The 24,517-nt window shown below is 53.8% G+C and overlaps 11 protein-coding genes across 11 annotated transcripts; 6 read left to right on the top strand and 5 right to left on the bottom strand.

Moving 5' to 3' along the window:
• Positions 1-1,239: 1,239 nt before the first annotated feature.
• On the top strand, positions 1,240-4,335 carry M409DRAFT_66949 (uncharacterized protein; the record flags this gene model as incomplete). The annotated part of the gene is made up of 2 exons (XM_033817180.1): positions 1,240-2,567; positions 2,616-4,335. 2 exons carry the CDS (start codon positions 1,240-1,242, stop codon positions 4,333-4,335), a joined length of 3,048 nt encoding a protein of 1,015 aa, XP_033666953.1.
• Positions 4,336-5,100: 765 nt separating this feature from the next.
• M409DRAFT_66948 (glycoside hydrolase family 35 protein) lies at positions 5,101-8,407 on the top strand (the record flags this gene model as incomplete). The annotated part of the gene is made up of 7 exons (XM_033817179.1): positions 5,101-5,178; positions 5,236-5,863; positions 5,920-6,170; positions 6,224-6,257; positions 6,307-6,737; positions 6,794-7,007; positions 7,059-8,407. The coding sequence occupies 7 exons, from the start codon at positions 5,101-5,103 to the stop codon at positions 8,405-8,407; spliced, it is 2,985 nt and encodes a 994-aa protein (XP_033666952.1).
• Positions 8,408-8,439: 32 nt separating this feature from the next.
• Positions 8,440-9,075, bottom strand: M409DRAFT_66947 (uncharacterized protein; the record flags this gene model as incomplete). Its single annotated transcript, XM_033817178.1, has 1 exon — positions 8,440-9,075. The coding sequence occupies one exon, from the start codon at positions 9,073-9,075 to the stop codon at positions 8,440-8,442; it is 636 nt and encodes a 211-aa protein (XP_033666951.1).
• Positions 9,076-9,817: 742 nt separating this feature from the next.
• Positions 9,818-11,932, bottom strand: M409DRAFT_55405 (uncharacterized protein; the record flags this gene model as incomplete). Its single annotated transcript, XM_033812996.1, has 1 exon — positions 9,818-11,932. The coding sequence occupies one exon, from the start codon at positions 11,930-11,932 to the stop codon at positions 9,818-9,820; it is 2,115 nt and encodes a 704-aa protein (XP_033666950.1).
• A 1,976-nt stretch (positions 11,933-13,908) lies between these two features.
• M409DRAFT_55404 (uncharacterized protein) lies at positions 13,909-14,778 on the top strand (the record flags this gene model as incomplete). Its single annotated transcript, XM_033812995.1, has 2 exons — positions 13,909-14,507; positions 14,574-14,778. 2 exons carry the CDS (start codon positions 13,909-13,911, stop codon positions 14,776-14,778), a joined length of 804 nt encoding a protein of 267 aa, XP_033666949.1.
• A 64-nt stretch (positions 14,779-14,842) lies between these two features.
• Positions 14,843-15,901, bottom strand: M409DRAFT_23787 (uncharacterized protein; the record flags this gene model as incomplete). The annotated part of the gene is made up of 4 exons (XM_033806945.1): positions 14,843-15,573; positions 15,625-15,685; positions 15,750-15,762; positions 15,825-15,901. 4 exons carry the CDS (start codon positions 15,899-15,901, stop codon positions 14,843-14,845), a joined length of 882 nt encoding a protein of 293 aa, XP_033666948.1.
• A 766-nt stretch (positions 15,902-16,667) lies between these two features.
• On the top strand, positions 16,668-17,495 carry M409DRAFT_23786 (uncharacterized protein; the record flags this gene model as incomplete). Its single annotated transcript, XM_033806944.1, has 2 exons — positions 16,668-17,229; positions 17,287-17,495. 2 exons carry the CDS (start codon positions 16,668-16,670, stop codon positions 17,493-17,495), a joined length of 771 nt encoding a protein of 256 aa, XP_033666947.1.
• A 1,010-nt stretch (positions 17,496-18,505) lies between these two features.
• Positions 18,506-19,674, top strand: M409DRAFT_23785 (uncharacterized protein; the record flags this gene model as incomplete). Its single annotated transcript, XM_033806943.1, has 5 exons — positions 18,506-18,679; positions 18,737-19,014; positions 19,072-19,165; positions 19,228-19,432; positions 19,490-19,674. 5 exons carry the CDS (start codon positions 18,506-18,508, stop codon positions 19,672-19,674), a joined length of 936 nt encoding a protein of 311 aa, XP_033666946.1.
• Positions 19,675-20,308: 634 nt separating this feature from the next.
• Positions 20,309-21,271, top strand: M409DRAFT_66943 (carbohydrate esterase family 16 protein; the record flags this gene model as incomplete). The annotated part of the gene is made up of 2 exons (XM_033817177.1): positions 20,309-20,511; positions 20,566-21,271. 2 exons carry the CDS (start codon positions 20,309-20,311, stop codon positions 21,269-21,271), a joined length of 909 nt encoding a protein of 302 aa, XP_033666945.1.
• Positions 21,272-21,395: 124 nt separating this feature from the next.
• M409DRAFT_23783 (uncharacterized protein) lies at positions 21,396-22,592 on the bottom strand (the record flags this gene model as incomplete). Its single annotated transcript, XM_033806942.1, has 1 exon — positions 21,396-22,592. One exon carries the CDS (start codon positions 22,590-22,592, stop codon positions 21,396-21,398), a length of 1,197 nt encoding a protein of 398 aa, XP_033666944.1.
• Positions 22,593-23,168: 576 nt separating this feature from the next.
• M409DRAFT_66941 (uncharacterized protein) lies at positions 23,169-23,720 on the bottom strand (the record flags this gene model as incomplete). Its single annotated transcript, XM_033817176.1, has 1 exon — positions 23,169-23,720. The coding sequence occupies one exon, from the start codon at positions 23,718-23,720 to the stop codon at positions 23,169-23,171; it is 552 nt and encodes a 183-aa protein (XP_033666943.1).
• Positions 23,721-24,517: the final 797 nt, after the last annotated feature.

Raw genomic sequence — 24,517 nt, 5'->3', positions numbered from 1 at the left:
AGGAGAAGGTGAGGTGCAGTAGGGGCGGGCTGATTCTGCCGGGACGTCGGCGCCGGGAGGTGATGGTGGCCGTGGATATCAAGGTTCCTGGAATTGTTTTGATGACAGGGAGTGAGCAGGCAGCGTCAGGCATGGATGCAGACGTCCGGAAGATACATGTATGCATGGCGGCGAGGCATGGTAGTGCGAACTCTGTCAAATTGGCTTTCGGCTCGTTCGGTGGGAAGTGATGCGCGTCCGGCGACCCGATGCGGCATGGCAGGCAGGATTCACGATGGGTCGCGGTCAGCATTTTGATGAGGACGGCAGTGGATTCGCGAGATTGTCCGGTTGTTGGGCGGCGATGCGCATCGGGGTAGACTGTTCAATGTTCAATCAGAGCGTGGGCGGTGGTCACCCCCATGCCGTAGCGGAGGTCGACGGGTCATGATCCGGGCGGTGCGTCGGTAGCAAGGTTACCCGGTCTGCTGGTGCCAGGATGCACTCAGAAGAAGCCGAGTGCCTCGTCGAGCAGAGCAGAGCAGACCGCGGCCGTCCGAAGGGAGAACCTCGCGGTGGCATGGTGCTGAGATGAGAGAGGGCGCGGGAGGGGATGGGGTTGCGGAGGCGAGCGTAATATTCCTGGTCGTCTGGCTGGCGCGTGCAGGACAGAGATGCCGCCGGGCGCCCGCCTAGCCCAACCCAACATCTCGGTCTGCCACTTGCCAATTCCGAGGCCGCCGACGGCGTGCGTAGGACGTTTGTGCGAGGCCATCTCTCCCCGGCCAGCCAGCAACAATGCGCCTTCCGATCCTCTGCCTTCCTGTTCCATCCTGTACGACTCGCTGCCCGTCGCGCCTTCTCTCTCCCAGTCTCCTCTTCGCTCCTCCCTCGTCCTCACCGCCGTGGTCGTCGCTGCCGACAGCTTGTCCCCTTTCGGTCCGGCGAGCACTTTCCTCCACGCTTTCTCTACCCGAACTTGCCGAAAGCCGCTGCCACACATCTCGCCGTGCGAACAGCCCGCTGCCCATTATTGCCCGCATACCGTCGCCCTCACCAGCCTGACGAGCGCCCCAGACCGCGGGACCACACCCGATCGCCATCGTGGAGCAAGACAACAGCCGGCTCGCAGACTCGCTGCTCACGTCGTTCCAAGAACCCGAGGCCGCCAAGAACTCCGCCAACGCCAGCACCATCAGCTCCTCCGCTGGACAGCCCTTCGCCGCTGGGCCCGAGCCCAGCAGGCAGGCGCAGGGACGGATGCGTTCCAGCATAGCCTGTATCCGCTGCCGCCGCTCCAAGGTCAAGTGCGTCAACAACGGCGTCGGCACAACATGTCGCTCGTGTGAGAACTCAGGACGAGAGTGCCAATACCCCTCACCCGTGACGGGGGCCAGTCGACGTCGGGACAGTCTTTCAGGACGGCCCGAAGGGTATGGAGGAGATACCGAGCGACGGCAGAGGCCACGAAAGAGCACACACACCTTCGTCGCCAACCCAGCGTCAGCATCACGAGACAGTCCACGCCCGTTGCTAGACGCGTTAGACCCCACTGTGCTCACGCCTCAGGTGTGGCAGGAGCTCTTTGACATCTTCCAGATCCACTATTCTGCAGACTTGCCCTTCTTGCATCCCCCTACCTTCTTGAAGCCTCTACGTTATGCCACGCTCCAGCCTCCAGCAGCCGCCGCGCCAGGCTTTTCCGCTGAGGCCACCAAATCAGCGCGGCCTCCTGCCTCGACAGAGTTCCTACTGGCTTTCCTTGCACTGACTGCTCGCTTTCATCCCAAACTCGTAGCTCACCACTCACCGCCAACGGCAGCTCGGGCCAGCAATCCATTGATCGCATCAGAATACTATGCTGCTGCAGCAAATGAGCGGATGGCGACTGCCTGGACGGACAACCGCCCACACGACATTGAGCGAACGCAAACCACCTTGATGATAGGACTGCACGAGTGGGGCATGTGTAGAGGCTCGAAGGCGTGGTTGGCTGTTGGCATCGCCATTCGATCTGCGCAGGCAATGGGATTGCAGTATGAGCTGGATCTGGACGACGAACCCATGTCACGTTCCCTCGCGCTCAACGGTGAAGCAGAGCGCATGGGCGTGGACTCGGGAAGGAAGGCCGCGAGTGGCGGGTCCGCCGAGGACGTGTTCATCCGTCAGGAAATCAGACGGAGAACTTTCTGGAGCTGCTACATCATGGACCGCTACCTCAGCAGTGGCAAATATCGACCGCAGATGCTTCACGCGAAAGAGCTCCGAATCCAACTCCCAGCGAGCGAGCGGTCATTCTTATTTGCCGAAAAGGTGCGAACTCTGATGCTTGGTGAAGACGATAGAAGCGTGTCTGGTACTGGCAGGGCCGAAGTCCAGAGCCAGCGACAGCAGTCGGTTATGCTTGGAACGACTGGTACCCCAGAGCGCACTCAGGCGCCTTCGCCCTCAAGCCTGGCGATGGCTGATACCGATGAAGACAAGGGCAGGCTTGAGGTTGGCTCAGATGAAGGTCTTGTTAGTCGCTATGTCAAAGTACTTGAGATCTACGGCAAAGTGGTCAAGTGGACCTGTGCTGGAGGACGCAGGTAAGTTGGCACATCGAACTCTACCTGAACAGAACTGACGAGACACAGAGTTGAGGAGCACCCTCCGTGGGACCCTCGTTGCGAATTCTACAAGCTTCGTCGCCAATGCCAGGACTTCAAAGCCAGCCTTCCTCGACAGCACACCTTGACGCCACAGAACACTCAGGCGCACATCAGCCTAAAAACTTCGACACCATACACCCTTGTGCATACCGTCTACTTACTTTGCCAGATCATGCTTCATCGCGAGTACGTTCCTTTCATCCCCATCCGCTGCTCGAAACCTGAAGGACCGATGGATCCACCGATCTTTCCGCCCGACAGATTTGATGTCCCTCGTGGATTTTGGGACGAGAGTGCGCGCGAGTGCTTCAAGTCCGCCCGCGATATCATGGATCTTGTCCGCACCTGCCAGGAGTGGAGCGCACTGGTGGAGACTCCTATTGTCGGGTTTGCCATCTACACGGTAGCTTTTACTGGTGTATACTGCATCAACTTTCCATGGATGGATCCTGAAGGTTACATGTGCACACGGCCTGATCCGTCAGCCAGACAGACCGATGTCAAGCCCGGCGAAAGCAAAGGCTTTGCAGCAGCGCGGAAGGCTTTGGAAATGATCGGAAACATGCGTTCAAGACTGCACATGGCAGACGGCTGGTTCAAGACGATCAACCGCATGCACAGGTACTTCCGCCGACTCAAGGCGGATTACAGGAAGAACATCCAAGCAATGGAAAGCTCGTCAGAAGGTGATAGCCCAGTCAGCACGCGACATCTCAGCCTACGTGAAGGTGGACTTGGCGGTGGCTTGGATGAGTTCAGGTTGCTTGAGCGGACGCTGCAAGACTTTGGCAATCTCGAAGATCATGACATCGAGATGGCCGACGCCAGTCGACCCGACTCGAGACCACTGGATGCCGTGTATGACGATAGCAGCGCTGGCACCACCGTTAAGAGCGAAGATGCTGGCGACCGCACTGATCGTGCACCGCCAACATCAGAGCCTCCCAAACCCGAGGGTGGTGCGTGGAGTGCCATCAATGCTACCCCTGGTGCATCAGCCACCGCTTCAGCGGCAGCAAGCCGCCATCCAAGCATTTCAACGCCGTCGAGCGGACCGTTCAGGAGCTATGAATCTTACTCACATCAGCAACATCATCAAACACCACCTCACCAGTCGCAGCAAGGACAGAACCCACAACCACAGCATGGCTACAGTCACCACATCAACAACTTCCGTCCAGCTTACTCGGACACTCCAGGCTCAGCCGGGCCTCCTGCGAATCTAACTTCACCTGCCGCTCACTCTGCAACGGCTTCCACACCTTCGCAGAACCAGCCGACCCCACCATATGAGCGGCAGCAACAACAGCCTGCATACCCGGGCTGGACTGCACAAAACGCACAATATCCTATGCATGCTCCCCCTCCACCGCCAAATCCTTACACGAATGGCGTCTCTCACCAGCATCCAAGTTCGATGCACCCACCTGCACCGCATTCAGCATATCCAACACCAGGACATACCACGCACCCACCACAGCATCACTTGCAACCACCTCCGCCAATACCTGAGGTCCAGCAGCAATGGGATCCTATGACTAAGGAGGCCTGGCTGAACAGCATCGACACCCGTCTCGGTGGTGACGATGTTGCTGCGTTTGTGGATGGTGGCGAGCTCGCTGAGTGGGCCAATTTGGCAGCTGCTCAAGGCTTCGGCGGCGGCTGGCTCAGTACTGTCTGGGGTGGTGGATCAACGAATCATTAAAGCGTCGAAGCATTGCAAACGTTGGGCGTGTATTGACGGCATTTGTGACATGGGCAGCGATCGTGCGCTTGCAAAAGCGTCTCCTTTTGGACGGATCATGTATACCCAGGGCAGCCTTTTGAGAGGAATTGCGCACGCATTTTGGCAGTGCATGTGTACACGACTAGTGACGATATAATGTCGAATACCAACGAAAAGATGTGCCATGTCCTTAAATTATCTTGTTGGAGGACGATGATGAACATTCTTCCGCGAGATGAATGTTCCACCAACCACAACGCCCTTTGTCCACTTCCCGACGTTCGCTATCGAAACCATTTCTGACGATGTTCGCCCATCTCCAACTCGAACACGAGTTTCTCCATCACGCCACGCCTCTTCCGCCTAAATGTCCTGCATTAGCGGTGGAGAACTCCATGCGCGCCCCGCGAGGTTTACATCACCAAGCTGTGCCGGCAAGCTTTGGGGAGCTCAGAAGGGAAGCTTGACTCGGCGATCATCAGGTACCAGGGCGTGCCCATCACACAATTGTGCGAGAAAAGAAGGTTTCCACGCGGTGTCATAGCGTTTGTTCGGGAGGAGATGGGGCGAGATGTGGAGTGTGGAGAGAGGAAAGTAAGTGAAAGATATGGAGGAGATGTTCCTGCTTCTTTTCCGGTTCTCTCCTCTTCTTTGATGCTGCGGGTGTGTTTTTGAGAAAAAGAAGGCATGTTGTTCAACAGAGTTGCTTCTCTCGCCCTGGCGGCCTGTACGGCTGTGCAGGGCATGTCTATTGGAGGACAGGGCATGAAAGTCAAGCCTTATAAGAGAGAGGTTTTGCAGGATCTTGTTACTTGGGATGAGGTGAGGATATATCACGAGATTTCGAATGGGATGAAGTGCTAATGAGGGTGTTGGTAGCACTCCCTCTTCGTGCGCGGCGAAAGAGTTCTCTTCTACAGCGGAGAGTACCATCCTTTCCGCCTGCCAGTCCCCGGCCTCTGGCTCGACGTCTTCCAGAAGATCAAAGCCCTCGGATACAACGGCGTCTCGGCGTACTTCGACTGGGCTCTGGTCGAAGGCAAGCCAGGCGACTTCAGCGCCGAAGGAATCTTCGCCCTCGAACCCTTCTTCGAAGCAGCCCAGACCGCAGGAATCTACATCCTCGCCCGCCCAGGCCCATACATCAACGCCGAAGTCTCAGGCGGTGGCTTCCCCGGCTGGCTCCAACGCAACCCAGCGCTCTACCGCACGCGAGAGCCTGAGTATCTCGAAGCGACGCAGAACTACGTGAGCAGCATCTCGAAGATCATCGCCAAAGCGCAGATTACGAACGGTGGGCCTGTGGTTCTGGTGCAGCCGGAGAATGAATATACTGTTGCGACTGAGGATTATACGTTGTTCCCTGATTCGGAGTACTTCCAGTATGTGGAGGATCAGTATCGGAATAACAGCATTGTGGTGCCGCTTATTAGCAATGATGCTTCACCGCAGGGATACTTTGCCCCTGGACCGCCGCAGAGGTATGCGGCCAAAGTTGATATCTATGGTGAGATCAGGCTGGATGATAGGGACGCTGTGACGCATACTAATCGTTCGTTGCAGGCCACGATGGATACCCTCTCGGCTTCGATTGCGCAAACCCATACAGTTGGCCCGACGATGCACTTCCAACGAACTGGGGCGATCTTCATCAGAATCAGAGCTCGAGTACACCATATTCGATCATTGAGTTCCAAGGTGGTGCTTTTGATCCTTGGGGTGGGCTGGGATTCGAGCAGTGTGCTACGCTGCTTGGACCCGAGTTCGAGAGGGTGTTCTACAAGAATGACTTTAGCTTTGGTTTGACAATATTTGTGAGTGGCATAGTAGTACTGGAAAGGAGTGGTCTCGCTGACTAGGGCTCTAGAACATTTATATGACCTATGGCGGTACCAACTGGGGTATATGATGTACAGAAACCTCATTCGAGAGCAGGCTAACAACCCATAGGCAACCTTGGTCATCCAGGAGGCTATACATCCTACGACTACGGAGCCGTCATCACCGAAGAACGAACCGTCGAAAGAGAAAAGTACAGCGAAGCCAAGCTGATCGCCAACTTCTTCCAATCCTCCCCTGCCTGGCTCACCGCAATCGCGCAGAACAACTCGAACGCCAACTCCTCATACACTGGCAACGGCGCCATCGCCACGACAGCTCTCTTCGGCAACGTGACAAAGTTCTTCGTCGTCCGTCACTCTGCTTACAATAGCCTGGACACGACAGACTACCACATCACGTTCCCTACCAGCAAAGGCAATATTACGGTGCCACAGCTTGGCGGATCGCTGTCGCTGCATGGCAGGGACTCCAAGGTCTTTGTGACGGATTATGATGTCGGTGGTGCGAATTTGCTTTACTCGACTGCTGAGATCTTCACGGTACGTCTAAGATACAGACCCAGCCTAGGACCAACATATGCTGATATTCTTTGCAGTGGAAGAAGTATGGCAACAAGCGTGTGCTTGTGGTCTATGGCGGCCCGGGCGAGACGAACGAGCTTGCTTTCACCAGAGTCGGCAGACCGAGGACCGTGGAGGGCCGCGGTGTGAATGTCGGATACAAGAATGGTGCTGCTGTTCTGCAATTCTCTACGAGCTCGCAGAGGCGGATCGTAGAGTTCGGTAACGACTTGGCCGTCTACATCTTGGGTATGCTTTTTGAAGAAACCGGACGGAGGCTCTAAACTAACGTTTGGATAGATCGCAACTCCGCCTACAACTACTGGGTCATCGATCTCCCCAACGACTCCGTCACAAAGAACTACACCAACCAGAAACATTTCACCTCAGCCCCGATCATCAAGGCCGGGTACCTACTTCGAACTGTCGAGGTTGAGAGAGACTGCTTGCATCTTACTGGTGACTTGAACGCCACAACTCCTATCGAAGTCATCGGCGGCGCTCCTCAGCGTCTCCGCCAACTCACATTCAACGGCAAAGATCTTCGATTCCGCCAGTCTCGCGATGGTGTTGTCACTGCTACTGCGACTTACAACAAGCCCCAGATCTCGGTGCCTGATCTCAAGACGATCGGCTGGAAGACCATCGACAGCTTGCCAGAGATCAGCTCGAACTATTCTGACACTCTCTGGACGGACGCTGATTTGACCTACACGAATAACACCATTCGCAATCTAACTACTCCTACGTCTCTGTACTCGAGCGACTATGCATACCACACGGGCAATCTCATCTATCGCGGCCACTTCACTGCTAACGGCCAGGAATCCACCATCTTCTTGCAGACGCAAGGTGGTAGCGCTTACGGCCATTCCATCTGGCTTAACGACCAATTCGTGGACTCATTCTACGGAGCCGACAAGTACGAAAACTGGAACGCCACCTATACACTTCCCAAGACCACAGCCGGCAAGAAGTACGTCCTGACCGTGCTGATCGACAACATGGGTCTTAGCGAGAGCTACGACGTCGGTCGCAACGACATGCAGGCTCCTCGCGGTGTGCTTGACTTCAACTTGGCGGGCCACAACAAGAGCGATGTCAAGTGGAAGCTCACTGGTAACCTCCACGGCGAGGACTACGAGGACCGTGCGAGAGGACCGCTGAATGAAGGCGGTCTCTACGCTGAAAGACAAGGGTACCATTTGCCTGGTGCGCCAATCTCGTCTTGGAAGAGCAGCAAGGGTCCTGAGGAGGGTATTGATAAGCCAGGCGTAGCCTTCTACGCCACAACCTTCGATCTCAACTTCCCGCAAGGCTACGACATCCCTCTGAGCTTCTCCTTCAGCAATTCGAGCACAAACACCTCCGAGACGACGCCCGCGTATCGCGTCCAGCTGTATGTTAATGGCTACCAGTTCGGCAAGTATGTCTACAACATCGGTCCGCAGGATGTCTTCCCGGTCCCCGAGGGTATCTGGAACTATCAAGGAAGCAACTACGTTGGCGTTAGTCTGTGGAGTCTGGAGAAGAACGGAGGCAAAGTTGGCAGTTTGGAACTCGTCGCTGGACTACCTGTTCAAAGTGGGTATGGAGCTGTTGTGGCGAGTCCACAGCCGAAGTGGAAGAAGAGGGAGGGCGCATATTAGAATCAACCCTTCATATAAGTCGAAAGTCAGATCTACGCCGTCAACTGATCCCACTTCATGGCCAAAATCACCTCAGCCTGCACCTCCTTCCCCTCCACATCCGCACTCTTCTCCAAACTCCTCACCCGTCCCCTCTCAAAACCCGCATACTCCAGAACTTCACTGAGCGAATTCACTTTCCCTTTACTCTGATACTTCAACTTATCCTCCAACCCCACTTGAAACTTTCCATCGCCCTCCGCCTTGCCCTCTGCCTTCTGTCCTTCGTCGACCTGCTTCGTCTCGACCTTAATCGAAATCACCACCGCATACCCCTTCGGCCGCAAAGCATACTTCATGAACCTCAACCCGCCCAAAATAAACTTCGGATCCTCACTCTGCACCCCAAACACCGCATGGCTATACTCATCCATCTTCAAATCATCGACCTTGACCACCTCGACATTCGGGAAATCCGGCTTCGTCACGGATTGATTCTGCTGCTGCGCGATGGTGATGGTGGGGCCATAGGGGGTGCGCACGGGGGCTGTGGATTCGTAGAGGGAGAGTGCGATGGAGGCGTCGCTGACGAGAATGTTGGAGCCGCCGTGGATTTTTAGGGGGTAGTCGGACAGGAGGGTTGTGAGGATTGTGGTTGTGGCGGTGGTTACTTGTTTTGGGGAGGACATTGCGGCGTTGCAACAACTTGTGGATCGAAGGGAGTCGGGATGGGATTCTTGGGGGGTTCGTCTCGAATTCCCTGCTGTTCTTGGGTCGACGGCTTTGGTTCTTTGATTGTGGATTTTTGTTCCCGGAGAGGGTTCTTCGAGGTTGTCGGTTCGAGCTTGGGAAAGAGCTTAAGACATCAAGGTCTCCCTCCTTTCGTCCGGGTTCGAGGCTGTGATGAGCCTTTGACGTTTTCGAGGGTTCTTTCAAGTCTTTCTTCAAACCAGGCTTTGATGTGTGTGATATATAAGTATGTAGGTATTTGGAACACCTACAGAATCCTTGCCACAAAGCCCGAATGTCAATCTCCCCATCAGTGACCTTGGGAGCTTTGCTGTGCCTGCCAATTCAAGGCTAGTCAACCGAGGTGCATGAGGTGGGTCCGTTCGAGCGGAGAAAGAGATGTCAGTCTCGTGACGAGGTAGAGAGAAAAGAGGAAAGAGAAAGTCATTGGTTTGTTATAATTTTTTCGATTTCATTCTGTTCAACATAGGAAACTACTCTACACAAAGAGGTATCTCGCACCAACTCCACTAACTTCTGTGCTGTACAAAAGAAAATCCCTCAGACATACGAATACATCGCAAGGTTCCAATTACCACAGCTCCTTTTCGCATTCTTGGCCGTTCAGTTCGTGGGAGGCGTCAAGTCGACCAGCGACGATGACATCGGGCGGTGGAGGGAGAGTCAGTCAGTCATGATGATCTAGTCGCGGAACTGGTTCATCATGCCCTTCTTGAGCTTCTCCAAGGCGTCGCGGTAGCCGGCGTCGTAGGCCATGTCCATCTTGCGTTCGGTACCGAAGCCACTGCCACCACCGCCACCACTACCGGTGGTCTTGTTGTTCCTCTGTGGTGGTGGAGAGTCGCCGCCGAAGCTGTCGCGGTTGTTACCTCCGCGAGAGCCATAGTTGTCATTGCCACGGCCTCCGCCGTAGTTCGACCCGCCGCCGCCGCCGCCACGGCCGCTGTTGTAGTTGTTATTTACTGGGGCATTGTCGAAGTCCATGCTGTCGCGGTTGTTGTTGCGACTGTTGTAGTTGTTGCTGCCTCCGCCACGACCTGCGACATTGTAAGATCTCGGTTTGGTATGATAAGAATGATGAAATGTCATACCATTGTTGCCTCCCCCATTGCCATATCCTCCACCGTTGGAGTTGTTGGAGTATCCACCTCCACCTCCGCCTCGACGGTTCTGTGGTGGTGGGCTGCGGTAATCGTCCTCATCATCATAGTTGTTGAAGTTGCGGCCTCCTCCGTTGCTTCGACCTCCTCCATTGTTGTTGCCACGGCCGCCATAACCTCCGCCACGACCGTTGTTGTCGTTAAGGTTCATGTCGCGCATGGCATCCCGAGCGGCGTCATCTTCGCCAAGCTGTCGAGCCTCTCTCTCGTTGGAGTAGTTGCCACTGGCTCGGTTGTTGTTGCGACCATTGAATGAATCATCGTAGCCGCCGCCATAACCGCCTCCGCCGCCACCGCGGGAATTGTTACTGCCTCCGCGAGGTGGTGGAGGAGTCTCATCACGGTCGTTGAAGTTGTTGTTCCAACCGCCTCCACCGCCGCCGCGAGACATGCCGCCGCCGCCGTAGGAGTTACCTCCCCCGCGGCCGCCATTGCCTCCTCCTCGGCCACCTCCGTAAGAATCCTCACGGAAGTTGGATCGAGGTGGCTCTGGCTCATCGAAGGAGTCGCGAGAGTTGTAGCTGTTGTTACCCCCGCGGTAGGAACCTCCACCACCACGGGTGTTGTTGGAGTTGTTGTTCCTTGGTGGCGGTGGCTCATCGAAGTCGTCCATGCGGTTGTTGTTTCCACCTCGGCTATTGTTGTTGTTGACGGAGCCGCCCTGGTCGAAAGAGTCTCGACCCGAGTCGTAGCCGCCGTTGCGGGACTTGTCAGCCTGGTTGACGAGGTCGCTTGGTCCAACCCGGCGGTTGTTGTTGGGAGATGTTCGACCAGTGCCACCGAGCTTCTGGCCACCGGCAGAGGGGATCTTGTCATCTTCACGATCGTCCATTCCAGAACCGTTCGTCACACCACCGCGAGCATTGCGGCTGACATCGGAAGCATTGTTGTTGTTGGTGTTGCCTCCACCAGATTGGGTCTGCTGCCCGGAGGACTTGTATGGGTTGTTGTTGGTGGTGTTGGTATTGGTCTTGTTATCATTGAAGAACTCGTTGGAGTTATTGTTGCTGGAGTCGCCATTGCTGCTGTACCCGCTGTCACGCGGGGAGGCAATCTTCATGGTATCTGAGAGGCTACGGTCAGTCTCAGAAGACCTAAGGGAGAGCCGGTCATAGTCGCTCGACCCTCCCGACGACGAGTCGTCCGAGGAGGGCGATTGGCGGCCGGACTTTCCGATCGTGACGAGGCGAGCGGTACCTTGCTTCGCGGACCTGTCCTCCTCTGCGCTGGCGCGCGTGCCACCGACGCTGCTCTGAACGCGGGATGTCATGTTGGTGTTATTGGTGTTGGTGTTTGTGTTGCGGCTTGGGCTCTTGCTGTTGCTTCGAATGTTGCTGTTGGAGTCTTGTGACTTCAGGTTAGTTGCGGCGGCGTTCAGGTTGGAGGCAGCGGCGTTCAAGTTCGCGGCTGCAGCTGGTCCGTTGCTGTTGGTAGAGTTGAGTCCTGGGCGCTCAGCGCTTTTCTCACTCTGCTGTGATGGGTTTCGTGGAAGTTTGTCTTCAAACTTGTTAAAAATGCCCATGCTCTCGGGGATTGGACTAAGTATCGTAACAGTCTTTGACATGTAGTCAGCTAAACGAGTGCCGCCTGGCAGGATCTTGCAGATGGCATTGAAGTAGTTGGTCTTGCGGCCCATGATGAGGCGAGGAGGGACATATATGGGCTACGGGCCTTCATATCTTTGCTTCGATCGTCTGCGGCTCGATCTCGACGTGATGGCTGGTGTCCTCATAATCGTGATGTTGCCGGCGTCATACGCTCCACTACCATCCTGATTGCTGATCACAACGACTCAGGCAGCACACACAACCCAACGCTCAATGACCCAACCGCTCCCAATCCGCAGATTGGCAGTATGAGCGCTGACTCGAGGGAGCTGTGCCATTCTGTCATCCCGTGACGATCTCACAGCCGGGCGAGTCATGGGCAAGCTCGAAGAGGTGGTGAACAGCGGCAGGGTCTGTTCGCACACTCGCTCGTTGCGTCAAGGTCGGCGCCATGGTGTGCGTACGAGTAAGGCTGTTGCAGGTGGCTGCAGTGCTGGCCATCACCATGTTGTGTATATCGAGACTTGGGAGACAGAACGAGAGGAGGCGGGGTCTCCAACTTGTGGCTTCATGCGGTGCCTGAGTCGCACTTCTCGTGTTTCACGCTCGACTTCTTCCGTTTCGCGGCCTGTATAGTTACGTCGCTATAGGCGTCATCAGCGATACCAGGGCATTTATAGATCCCCACCTCCTTGTCGTTGGGTTGCGAGGACTGTCAATGTGAAGTCGGAGACGCTTTTCGGCTTCATGTCTGGTTGGATGATGTCAAGGCGCGTTGCCGTCGTTCCTGAAGCCATTCCTCTTTGGGAAGCAGTCACGTGCTAGTCTCATTGAGGTGAACGCCATCCGTGATAACATTTCTCATTGCTACTCAGGATGCTGGTCCTATAGTAAGACTTTACTATGGGCGTGCCTGAATCAGATCCCGAATGGATGTCTTCCTCCGTGGTGAGAGCCCAGGTGACGCATTTGTGGAAGCTGATTCCAGCGAAGTGGTCTTTGAAATCGTGATTGAACCAGGAAGACATGTCTTGTAGAGATCGTGAACAGCAAGACTGACATGGATGGCATTGTTGCTTCGTGTGATTGATGTCTCGTTTGTCTTGGGTGTGATGTCATCGACCTGAATGCTTCATTATCCTCAAACTGGTGGTTCGTCACCGCACGGTGTCGTCGCCCAGCAGCCTGGTCTACACATCCACTGGCAGCTACTTCTTCCAAGCTTTTCTAACGGCATGCTTGCGGTTCCTGCGTGTACATCGAGCCACCGTCATGTCTTGACTTTCTGCCACGCGAGAGCCCCAAGGATCGTTACCTGTCGGCACTTCCAGTCTATGATTCCTGCGAGCAATACACAATTGCTGGTGGCCTGAGTAGCCAGTCTGGCCTCGACCGATCGAGCAGCTCGTCACACAAGGGCGCATAATGGTGTTCCGCAGATAGTCATTACTCGGCAGTAGCAATCAGAAGAAGATCCTCCTACTGCCATCGATGATCGCTCGCAAAGTGGTAAATGCCTTTGAGTTGACATTCTGTGGTCCTCATGTCAGTCTTGAGGATCCAGGTATTGTTCCGAGGCGATCTTTTGAAGATCTTATGTAGACTCGTCGAAACGTCTGCCGCCTGATATTCGCCGCGATGCTGCTGTCAACAACATGTATCGATTGATCGCGGAGATGACATTCCGTTGAAGTTATCGATCTCTCGTGCCGATAATGGAAGTCTTGCAGGACCAGATCATTCTAACCTACCGCAGTTCCCAAGGACAGCGGTAAGGCGTAACACCAAGCTCGAACATCCATTGGTATGTGCATTACTATCGTTCCGACGATTTTGATGGCGTTCGTTCAATGTTTTATTCGTGGTTGTTGAAAAGCAGCGCACAGCCGTCTCTCCGGCAGCTCCTCACTCGAACCCCGCAACTTGAGAGCTCGTAACTTTAGGTTGATATTGAATTCGTTCCAAGTAGCCGACACTGGAGCAAATGAATCAGCTGTTGTAGCAGGTCAGACACCGCCCTCAACAATCATCAGTGAACACAGTCCGTAAGATACTCCAACACAAGATGTCAGTCTCAGCTCCGGTAGTAGACCCAGCGAAGCTCTTCTCTCTCGCAGGCAAGACAGCGATAGTCACAGGCGGTACAGGTGGCCTGGGCACGGCAATGACAACAGCTCTCGCATCTGGCGGCGCCGACATCGTGTCCATCGAGGTCGAAAACGATCCAAATCACCAAGTCATGGTCGATGCAGTCGCAAAAGCCGGCCGCAAGCTGTCGACATATATCTGCGATGTGCGGGATCCCAAAGCGCTCCGGGCCACATATCAAAAGCTCTGGTCTGATGGCGTCGAAGGGGATATCCTGTTGAATTGTGCCGGGGTCCAGAGACGTAATGAAGCTGAAGACTTTACGGACGAGGAGATCGAAGCTGTATTGGACATCAACCTGAAGGCGACACTAGTCTCTTGTCAAGAGTTCGCGAAGCCATTGCTGGAGGATGGACGGCCTGGGAAAGTGATCAATATCGCCAGTATTATTTCTTATATTGGAGGCAAGAATATCACGCCTTATGCCGGTAGCAAGGGAGGCGTATTGCAGATCACCAAGGCTTTCAGCAACGAATGGGCGGCAAAGGGCATCCAGGTGAACTGCATCTGTCCTGGGTAAGTAATGGTCCCCGTCGTCAGCTATTCAACCATACCGTTACTCTTTGCTGATAATATGGGAAGGTACTTCCACACTCCGTTGACCGAGCAGTATCAGACCGACCCCAAGTACAAAGCCTTCAACGACTATGTAATGATGAGGACTCCGGCGAAGAGGTGGGGAGAGCCTGTCGACCTCTCTGGTGCAGTGATCTTCCTTGCCAGTGGAGCAAGTGACTATGTTAGTGGAACGAGTATCGTTGTGGATGGAGGATGGCTAGGAAATTAGCATCAAGATGGATGCAAATGTTGCATTCAACTTCCAAGCATCTCGTTCTGCTGTCAAATAAACTTTACTCGCCTTTCGTGTGGCCATTGGCATTGCCGTTCATGACCGCTTTGGGAGCCAGATCCTGCAAAATGGCTTTGGCTGGCCAGGCGAAGCCAACGCCATGGCTTTCAAGATCCTCCGGGCTCACCAAGAACTCGATGATAGACATGAACGTGTAGGCTGCTACCGCCGTGCCAATGTGCCACCATCCGTGTAGTTCCAGCAAAATGCCCAGTGGCATGCCCAACTGTCGTTTCCACGTCGTGAGCGTTGAACAGAAGTTGACATCGATGTTCCAGATGCCGTATGAAGTCAGTGCCGTCATCGAGGCGAATGTGAGTAAAGACCTCAACCTCTGGCGGTGTTCTCGTTCCTTGATCCGGATGTGAATGATATACCGAACTCGATATGCCACGATCCAGCACATGCAGAAGAAAAGCAGGACGTGGAGGACGAATTCGTCGGTAACGCAGTGGTAGATGACGAAGGGCACTAGGATGCCCAGAATGATCGCAGTGTTGCGACGTTGAATCTTCGGCGGTTCTTGAAAGCACCAGGTCTGCTGCAAGACTGTACCGATGGCCAGATGCATTGATAGCTCGTCCGACATCTGAGTATGATACTTCAAGGTCGTGTGGTAGAGTCCAGAGAAGATGCCGACTCCGATCAAGGCCCAGTAGGAGAGGCTCGTGTTTTCAAAAGAACCGGCGCCTTGACGCCTGAATCTTCGTATGCCATGGATGCCGTATGCGACTGTCAAATCCAGTCAGATCCTATTCTTGACAAGTTCTGAAGAGTACACACTGTATAGCAGACTGGTCAACGTGTTGAAGAACTCGCCGATATATTTGGTGATGATGTAGTCCTATTGGCGAGTCGTCAGTACGACGCTACCATCAATGTCGCAATCGCTTTCGTCGATATCACACCTCCTCGCAGAAGCTAAGGAAGAACACGCTCTGTTAGTGGTGTTGGACCTGAGCTTGGCATATGTGGTCACTCACTTGACCGCCGATGTAGGCTCGCCCCAGAACGGATCAGGAGCTGCGTCTCGGTACGACACGGCCCAGGGGAAGCTCATGGTGTCGACGATTGGACTCCTGGTCCCAGCTTGCAGGTATTGTTGTAGCACTCGCTGCCGTTCGCGATCAAGTCTTCCTTGTTGGTGGGCATGCAGAAATCAGTCTCAAATTCGAAGGTGGGCGTCACGCCTGAAAGCCTGCTTTCACTGTCGCCTCGGAATTTTGGCTGAACACGTGAATCGGCCGGTCGAGTTGACAGTCCGATGCCTTCCTATTGGACACATCCCGAGATACGTGTGAAGAAAGGGGAACGGCCACTTTGTCAGCATTCGACAACAACCAGGACCTCTTCCGTCGTCCCTTTCTTGCTACAGTCGTAGTGATGAACTCGTCCTACCACCGGCTATCCGCACCCACTTGCTCTAAATTTTGATCCGCAGCATCGGCCGAGGGCCAGCGAGACGGTGGATCTCTCTTCGAATGCCGTCCGGACGAGTGTCAATTCCCACCCTCAGCAAGATTGCTGACAAGGCGATGCTCAAGACGTCGGTTCAGGAAGGGAACTACCGCTCTCTTGATTTGGACGAGTATTCGTGAGGTGAGGTATTTGGTACAGCCATTTGAACCTCGCAACAACCGAAGCCCGCGTGCTGATCGGCCCCGCCTGTACATCGCTCTCGCGCTTTCTCGCTGTCTATTGTCCTCATCTGGTAACAGCGGCATGGCCTAAAGATGCACAACGGAGAACACTGGCATATAAAAACTAACTCAAACCTCATTAATCAAGCACTAAAAGACTTCCAACCCGTCCATCATCAGCCAGCCATGTCGTTCGCCGCCGAACCCAATCCTCCTTCTAACGCTCTGGATGTCCTCATCAAGAGCGCTATCAAAGCACCGACTCATGTCTTCGACTTGCTCCGTCGGCTTCATCAACTTTCCCTGGATCAGGAACTTGTGCTGAAGAACGACCAAACTATTCAAAATTGGAAAGACAACAAAGAACTGGATGCAGACCAACGCAAGCACTTTTTTGACAACATCATGCGAGACAAGTTCATTGCTCTGACTCCTGATAAATCCATCTTCATGTACAATCTGGCACGGGCTTCAGGTGCCTTGAACGTCGTTGAATGTGGGACCAGCTACGGTGTTAGCACGATCTACCTGGCGCTAGCAGTTGGACAGAATGCCGTTCAGAAGGGAGTGGCCGCGGGAGACGCAAAAGTCATTGCAACCGAGAACGAACCTTTGAAGGCGGAGCAGGCCAGAAGACACTGGAAAGAAGCAGGCGAGAGCGTCGAGAGATACATCCAGTTAAGGGAAGGCGACCTCACAAAGACGTTGCAAGCCGATCTGCCTTCAATCGACTTCGTCCTCTTCGATAGTCAGATTGCCCCCTTTCCCCTTTCATGCTCACTCAGCGAGCTAATACATCTCACAGTATGGACTCCAATGGTTATGCCAACTCTGAGAATCTTAGAGCCGAAGTTGAAGGCTGGCGCCATTCTTATCGCTGACAATACCGCCGCACCAGGGAACGGATACGGCGAGTTCCTCGACCACCTTCGCGCAGAAGCGGCTCCGTATTCGGCTCTGACGTTACCGTACCAGGACGGTCTGGAGTTGGCGGTTTACACTCCCAGATCGTGACCAGCACTGCCGCAGCCCACGAATACAACAACTCGAAGCGGAAGCTGATCTCGCAGTTCTTCACCCCCGAAATTCACGCTCCTGTCTCGCAGAATACCCTGGGTTCCTGACTCCTTTTCTGCTTGTCCGCCATCAGCGATGATCACAGTTCCTCGTACAGTCTCTTCGTATAGGACTCGGCATCGGGAATTGTTTCTTGCAAGGTCTCCCTGCGCATCACCCCACCAGCTGCGGCCTCTTTCTCCACGTGTACTTGACTCGCTACCAATAAGCGTAAATTAGATTTCTGTTGCAGACCTTGGAGATACGAGCAAAGTATATCACAGTGACGGAGCGTCACTTTATCGTCATTTGCAATAGCAGAGCATCGCCCCGACAAGACCACCGTGCTGTCCCGTTCTTGGACATCTTTCATCTCTGGACGATCAGCACCACAGCACCGCGAGCCAGTTCAGCAGTCATACTGGCGTGGCTTTTGAGAACAGATTACTGTGTACAAGAGAGAGCCACCTGCATCTTTTGGATCTGGTCGTCGATCTAGAGCCTCTAGTTCTCCAAACATGTTCCCAGCGAAAACAGCAGCAGCCCTAATCACCACTCCTGGCAGAGCACCTTGTTCAACCACCAAATTGAGGTTTCGATAGCATGGTATCCTTGCGAACGCATCTGCCGGCGGCAAATCAACGACAGTACCGCGAGTGGAGAAGTCGAGTCTCCAACACATGCCCTTGGGCGATGCAATCTCCAATAGGTATGTCGCAGGTCATCGCTCCCTGACTCCGTCGGTGCGACTAGGAAAGGTACTCAGCCTTTTGACTCGGGCACACATCGGAATACACCAGTCGCAGGAGGCGGTCTTGTTGTGGACTTGAGCGTGGGATACTACCGAACTTGCACCTTCAACCTCCTCGCCCCAGACTGCGTCACTCTATCTTCGTGCTTCACATCTATTAGGAGCTCGCGTCTGAAGACAGGATGAACTTCCGTTAACCTCATCATCGTTGCCGAACATGGCAGTCATCAGTGACACCAACGCGGTCAAAGACAGATTCCTCCTGCCCGGCGACATCATTTCGCTACTCACGTCGCTGATATCTCTTCCCATCATCGCGGTCTTCTTCTACCAGCGACTGCAGAATGCGTGCCATAGGAACATTACGATGGCGTCTGTCACGCTCCTCATGGTAAGTCACATCCTTTCGTCGACAAGTTTTGTGGTCGACTGACAAACGCTTTTGCAGAGCTATATGTCGACTTTCCTCTTCATATTCGTCTTGACGACCATTCTGCACATTAGGGTTGACTGGGACGAAAGCTTGCAAGCGCTGTGTGATTCTACGCTTATGATATGCCTCACGCTCTACTGCCTTACGAAAGCAACTGGCTTCTTGTTCCTCATCGAGCGGGCGTACATCATCTCGTGGCCGGTCAACCCTCGACACAAGACCCTCGAATACGTCTTGAGCTGCTTCATCATCTTTGTGCCTTACGCGGTGGTCACTGGACTGTGCATCAAATAGTAAGCGAACAAGCCCCCTACTTCGAGTGGCAGTCCAGTGCTGATGACACTTTCCAGCCGGATTGCGATCAACAACGGAAACCATGTCTGCGTTATCGGCATGCAGATGTTTGTGCTTGTACCTCTCCTTCTGGTAGAGGTATTTGCTTATGTATGTGCTTGTACCAAGACGTTCTCACCACCAATATCGACGCTGACAAAAGGGCATCGCAGCTCTACCTGACACTGCGATTCCTCATACCTCTCATCATGTTCCACCGTGGAGGTACCGGCTTGCTCGCCCCTTTACGAAGAGTCATGCTTCGAACCTGCATTGGTACAGCCATCACGATGTGTTCCACGCTGGCAGTGAAAGTGTCCCTGACGCTCTTCAACGGCGAGCCTGCATGGCTATGCTGCATGACGTGCAAGATTGATGGTATGCATACCGCTTTGCTGTTCTCAAACCCGTTTACCAGACTGACCGTCTTTGCAGCACTCATTGCCGCCACTGTCATGCACTGGATCACCATACCAGATCCTACGAATCACGGCTACGAGGATGACACGCCACAGGCATTGGGTGTTGGTTTCGAGAAGTCCACTGTCCACACTTCGGTATCCACCAGAACTCTCGTGCCGGAGTCGCCAGGAGAGATGGATCCGAAACAAATCTTCTGACGAGAACACCGCCAGTTGTCGACACAGCTTGGCAGAACTTGAAGATGACCGGTTGTTCTTTATGCTGGCGACCTGACGTTGGGTAAAGTGGGACATTTGGATGATCAAGTGAGTGCGTGGCTCATACGCAATGTACATTAGACAACCTTTTTGTCTCATGACTAGCTGGAAATAGGAATCGGAACTTGCCTCGTTCCAACCCTATGATGCTATACGAACGGATCATGCCCCATCTTTACTTATGCTTGATTTGTACTCTATTTGCGCTTAGGATCTTCGACTGGTGGCTGGTGGTTGTCGTCTGCTATCACTTGGCGCTTGGCCAGCACGCAAAAACAGAGCTGAAGGCTGATGAAGAACGGGAGGGCTGCTCTGGAATTTCTGGGGGCCAGATCTCTCTTCCAGCCGTCACAGAAGCAATGGCCCATTTGGAGAAACGCTGCATCTCCAGCTGTGGCGTCGTGGAAGCCTGCTCGTGCCCTGGCTGGGGCAGAGCTGGAAGAGGATTCTGCAACGACGCATCCTCAACGCGACGATCATAAGGGCGGAGCGTGGCTTTCTTATTAATGCTGTATTCAACTCACATCAAAAGATCTGTTTCTTCGAGGTTCGACATAGAGGACAATTTGACAACATGCTTTCCAAGAGGACACATTTCTGCCTTCTTCTGGGATCAGCAACACTTTCATCGGCCTCTCCGCTCGCTCGCAGACAGGCACAGACATATGGACGCATGATCGTCTTCGGTGACAGCTACAGTGATGATGGAAATGGAGCCTGGGTGGCCAGCAACCACACTTGGCCCGCTGATCCAGCGTATTACAACCACAGCTTTTCGTAAGTCGCCATCACACTCTCAATGGGAAAAGCTTCAAGCTCAGTGATGGACAGCAACGGCCCAAAGTGGTCGAATGACCTCGCAGACACGCTGAGTGTCGAGCTGTTGAACTACGCAGCCGGAGGCGCCACAGCAGACAACTCCTTCGTGCAAGGCTACACTGGAGCAGAAAGTACGATCCCAGTCCCTTCGACACGAGATCAGATCGCAACGTTCCTCAATACATCTTCCCCGCGACCTGACGACCTTTTCGTCCATTGGATCGGTGCCAACGACGCTCTTTGCGACACCAACATCACTGGAGCGGAACTCACCAGCCTGATCAATCGCGACGTCGACACTCTTTTCAGAGCTGGGGCTCGGACGATCTTGTTCGCGAATTACCCGCCGGTGAATCAGTTCCCGGCTACATATGGCAGTTCAGATTATGCTTTTGCCGACGACTACGCCAAGGGAGTAGACACTGGTCTCGGCAATCTAGTCGCAGGCTATTCGGCATACATCAAGACAGGCTTCATCGACGTTCAAGCCCTATTCGCGAACATCACCAACAACCCAGCGGCTTATGGGGTTGACGAGAAGTACGTGAATCCACCCACGGCTTGCTTACAGGGAGCGTACCCCAGTGAGGGTGTTCCGAGGTCGCTGTGCGATGACCCGGAGAGGCATCTGTATTTCGATCCCTATCATCCTGTGAAGGAGGTGCATACTAGGATCTCGCAGCTCTTCCAAGAGAAGCTTGCAGAGCTGGCAGGGTAGAATTGTGGGTGGACTGCAACGATAGATGAAGATATGATACGAAGCAGTGCGGAAATACAGGCTGGAGTTTCATTCAATTCATTGTAGGCGTTCGCATGCACTCTGCCGTCACAAATCGCCCGTACTATAACTCTTCTTTGGAGTTAGTTTCCTTCACGATACTGAAATCGTACGTCGCAAAATTCACAGCAGGCTCTGTATCAGGCCCGTAGATCTGATACTCCTGCTGTCCCCACTGCGGCCAATTGATAGCATCCACCCATCCCTGCGGCTCAATCACAAGACATCCATGCAAGTCATACGTCCCATTCCCACTCCTCTGCTGATCCGCCTTCGCCTTGATCGACCCGTTGAACCAGTTACAGCTGAAGATCTCGAGATTCTGCTGATTTGTGCGGACGTCCAGCTGAATGCCTGTTTGTGGTGAGGACATTGTCAAGACGACCAGATCTGTGGATTCGGGTGCAGAGTAGCGTGGTCGATCGATGATGAAGGCGTTGTTGTAGCCAGTGCAGTTCACGCCACAGCTATTCTTGGGGCCGTTGTTGATTTGGGAGCCGATCAGTCTTGGACTGGTGAAGTCTAGGAATGTTCCTGCGACCGTGCCGATGGTTCCGTTCGGGACTTGGGAAGTCTCGACTTGGACGTAGCGAGATGAGTAGGGCATATGTAGAGTGTTATCGTACACATGCTGGGCGGCGGAGTTGACAAATGCTCCCAGGTTCCAGTAGATGTGGTTTGATAGCATCACTGGAGTCTTCTTGTTGAGTGGGATTGAGACTAGACGTGACGTCCATCGAGGACCTTTTGAGACGGTGTAGGTGGCGATGTTGACAAGATCGCCGGGGAACCCTTGCAGAGCCTGGTCATAGAACATGAAAGTGATAGAGTCCATCGTGTGCGAGACGACTGTCCAATTCCGTTGGTCGTAGCCAATCGTGCCGCCGTGCAATGTGCTCGTGTTGCCACTATTCTCTGGGATATGGTAGGTCTGACCGTCAAGCTGAAATGTTCCATTCTTGATCCTGTTTGCATACCTTCCCACAACGCCTCCCATGTAGGAATGTATGGTGGATGTATCTCGGACATATTGGATGCCGGTGTCGTAGCCCATGACAACGTCTTGAGAAGTACCATGCTTGTCCTCTACCCATAGATTCGTCAATCTTGCGCCATAGGGGATGAAAGTGGCTGTGATTCCAGGAGCTGTAATGTTGTACCTCGCGAAGGCATCTCCAGAGAACGGTGGGAAGGCAGTTGTGTTGTCCTGTGCTGTGGCTAGAGCAACAACTAATGACACGACCAATGCTTTAAGGAGCATTTTGACGCCAGAGTTTTGGTCGCCAGCTGCGTTGTCAAAGTTGCATTGGCTTGCACGACCTAGTGATGACTGAAGAGTTGCAAGGAGGCTGGGCAAGAGGCACAGTTGAATTCTCGTAGGATCTGCCGTTTTGGGGAGCAAGAAGGAAAGATCGACAGGACCACAAGACGCGATCAAGCCACCCGCGTAACGGGTAACGTTGTACAACCGTGATGAATAGGAGGCCGGTCTCTCATCGTTTATCAAAACACACAAGAGCATCATCAACCCACCAAGAGCACGCTCGAAGAGAGTACTGGCAGCTTTCGTCACAAAGAAAGCCGACCTTCTGAAGATAGGGGTTCAGAACATGCCCTTCAAAAACGATCAGCCCCAAAGGCAAATGGTTCATATTGCTGCTAATGAAGAAGAATCCCTGCTTTGCCGCCACATCGATACCAGCCTGTTGGCGAGCTCTTTTCCAATCCATCCCGACGGATCACGACAGCAGACAAGCAAAGCGCTTTGCGAACCGATGAATCAAAGCCTAAATTCTACGAGATTAGTCGACCACTCAAAAGCAGCTGAAGGGATTACTCACTTGGCCTTGTAGGTGTAGCTCGCGATGAGATCCATCAATGTCGGGCTCAGACAATCGTACGTCTCCAAGCCAACTCTCTTGAACTTGCTTCGAACTTCGTCCATCTTGTTGGCATCGAAGCCTTGTTCAATGATACTGCTAACGAATGCAGCGAACTGCGGCTCTTGCCAGCCCTCTTCGCTCGAAAGCTCAGCATGGACGAAGTCGAGGCCCTTGAAAGGATGGTCTTTCTCGATTCTTCCGTACATATGAACACCACACTCCTTGCATGCGTTGCGTTGGATGACTGCCGAAGGATCGATTACATGGAGCTTCTGCTTGTTGGCCGTGACAGTCAGGTTGGAGACTGGGACGACTCCCACGACTGAGAACAAAGCCCCTGATGGCTTCCAGCATTTCGAGCAGCCACATGCGTGGTTGTGGGCGACGTTTCCGGAGATGCGGACTGCTACGCGGTCGTTGAGGCAATGGCATTCGAGAGTTCCGCCGGAGAAATTTGGGTCGCCTCTCTTGAGGCCATTGTCGATGAGAGGGTGCAATGCGACCATTTTTGCGATTTCAATGAATCTCGAGTCCGTCAAGAAGTGTTTTGCTACCTTCCACGAGCTCGAGGCGGAGCTGCCGGTCTTTTATGTGGGATCTCTGACCAGGATGAATCCATGGCATTCAAGCGGGGTCGCAGTGAGCATTCGAAAACAAATCGGTCTGGTACCCGGCATCGTATGTGCGTACTGGCATGGGTACGAACCTCCCGTCGTGCGATATTGGGAGCCTGAGAAGAGGGGGTTGATGATCGTGATGGTGAGCTCTGCCCGCTGCGGCAGCTGAATACCACTTCGAGGAAAGCACTCCCCACCGATCAGAGATGCACCACAAGGACTCTCCCCAAGAGTGGTGGTAATTCCCATCAGACTATTCGAAAGCAGCAATCTTGTCAATCACGCCTTCAGTGGGATCAAGGCGGATAAGGCGGAGTCGTCTGATCGGGTAGTTTTGCCGGTTCGAGTACCTGATGACGGCAAGGGAAGCCGTGGTTCAAGTGTCGAAGATGTCGCCAACTTCAACAATCATTCTTTCGATGTGATAAACATGGCTGCTCGGACAGACTGTCTGTAGCTAGGATGTTCTTGAGCAGGACATTAGTTCAGCGAGCGTGTCCTCGTTTCCGTTTCTCACGGGTGGAGAAAGGGAGCAGCGATCCAGCTTCAGCCACGAATAGATTCCAAACGAGCACCATATTGACAAGTGCGTACGAAGTGCTCATGAAATCGAGAGAGGAAAGATCATTGAGGAAGAAGTGAGGTCCTGTTTCACCCCTTTTGTACAAACCGTTTTGCCCACCTTG

Source organism: Zasmidium cellare (assembly GCF_010093935.1).
Source record: "Zasmidium cellare ATCC 36951 unplaced genomic scaffold M409scaffold_20, whole genome shotgun sequence".
NCBI lineage: Eukaryota > Fungi > Ascomycota > Dothideomycetes > Mycosphaerellales > Mycosphaerellaceae > Zasmidium > Zasmidium cellare.
Note: the sequence above shows the minus strand (reverse complement) of the source record. Positions and strands in the feature narration are given on the sequence as shown.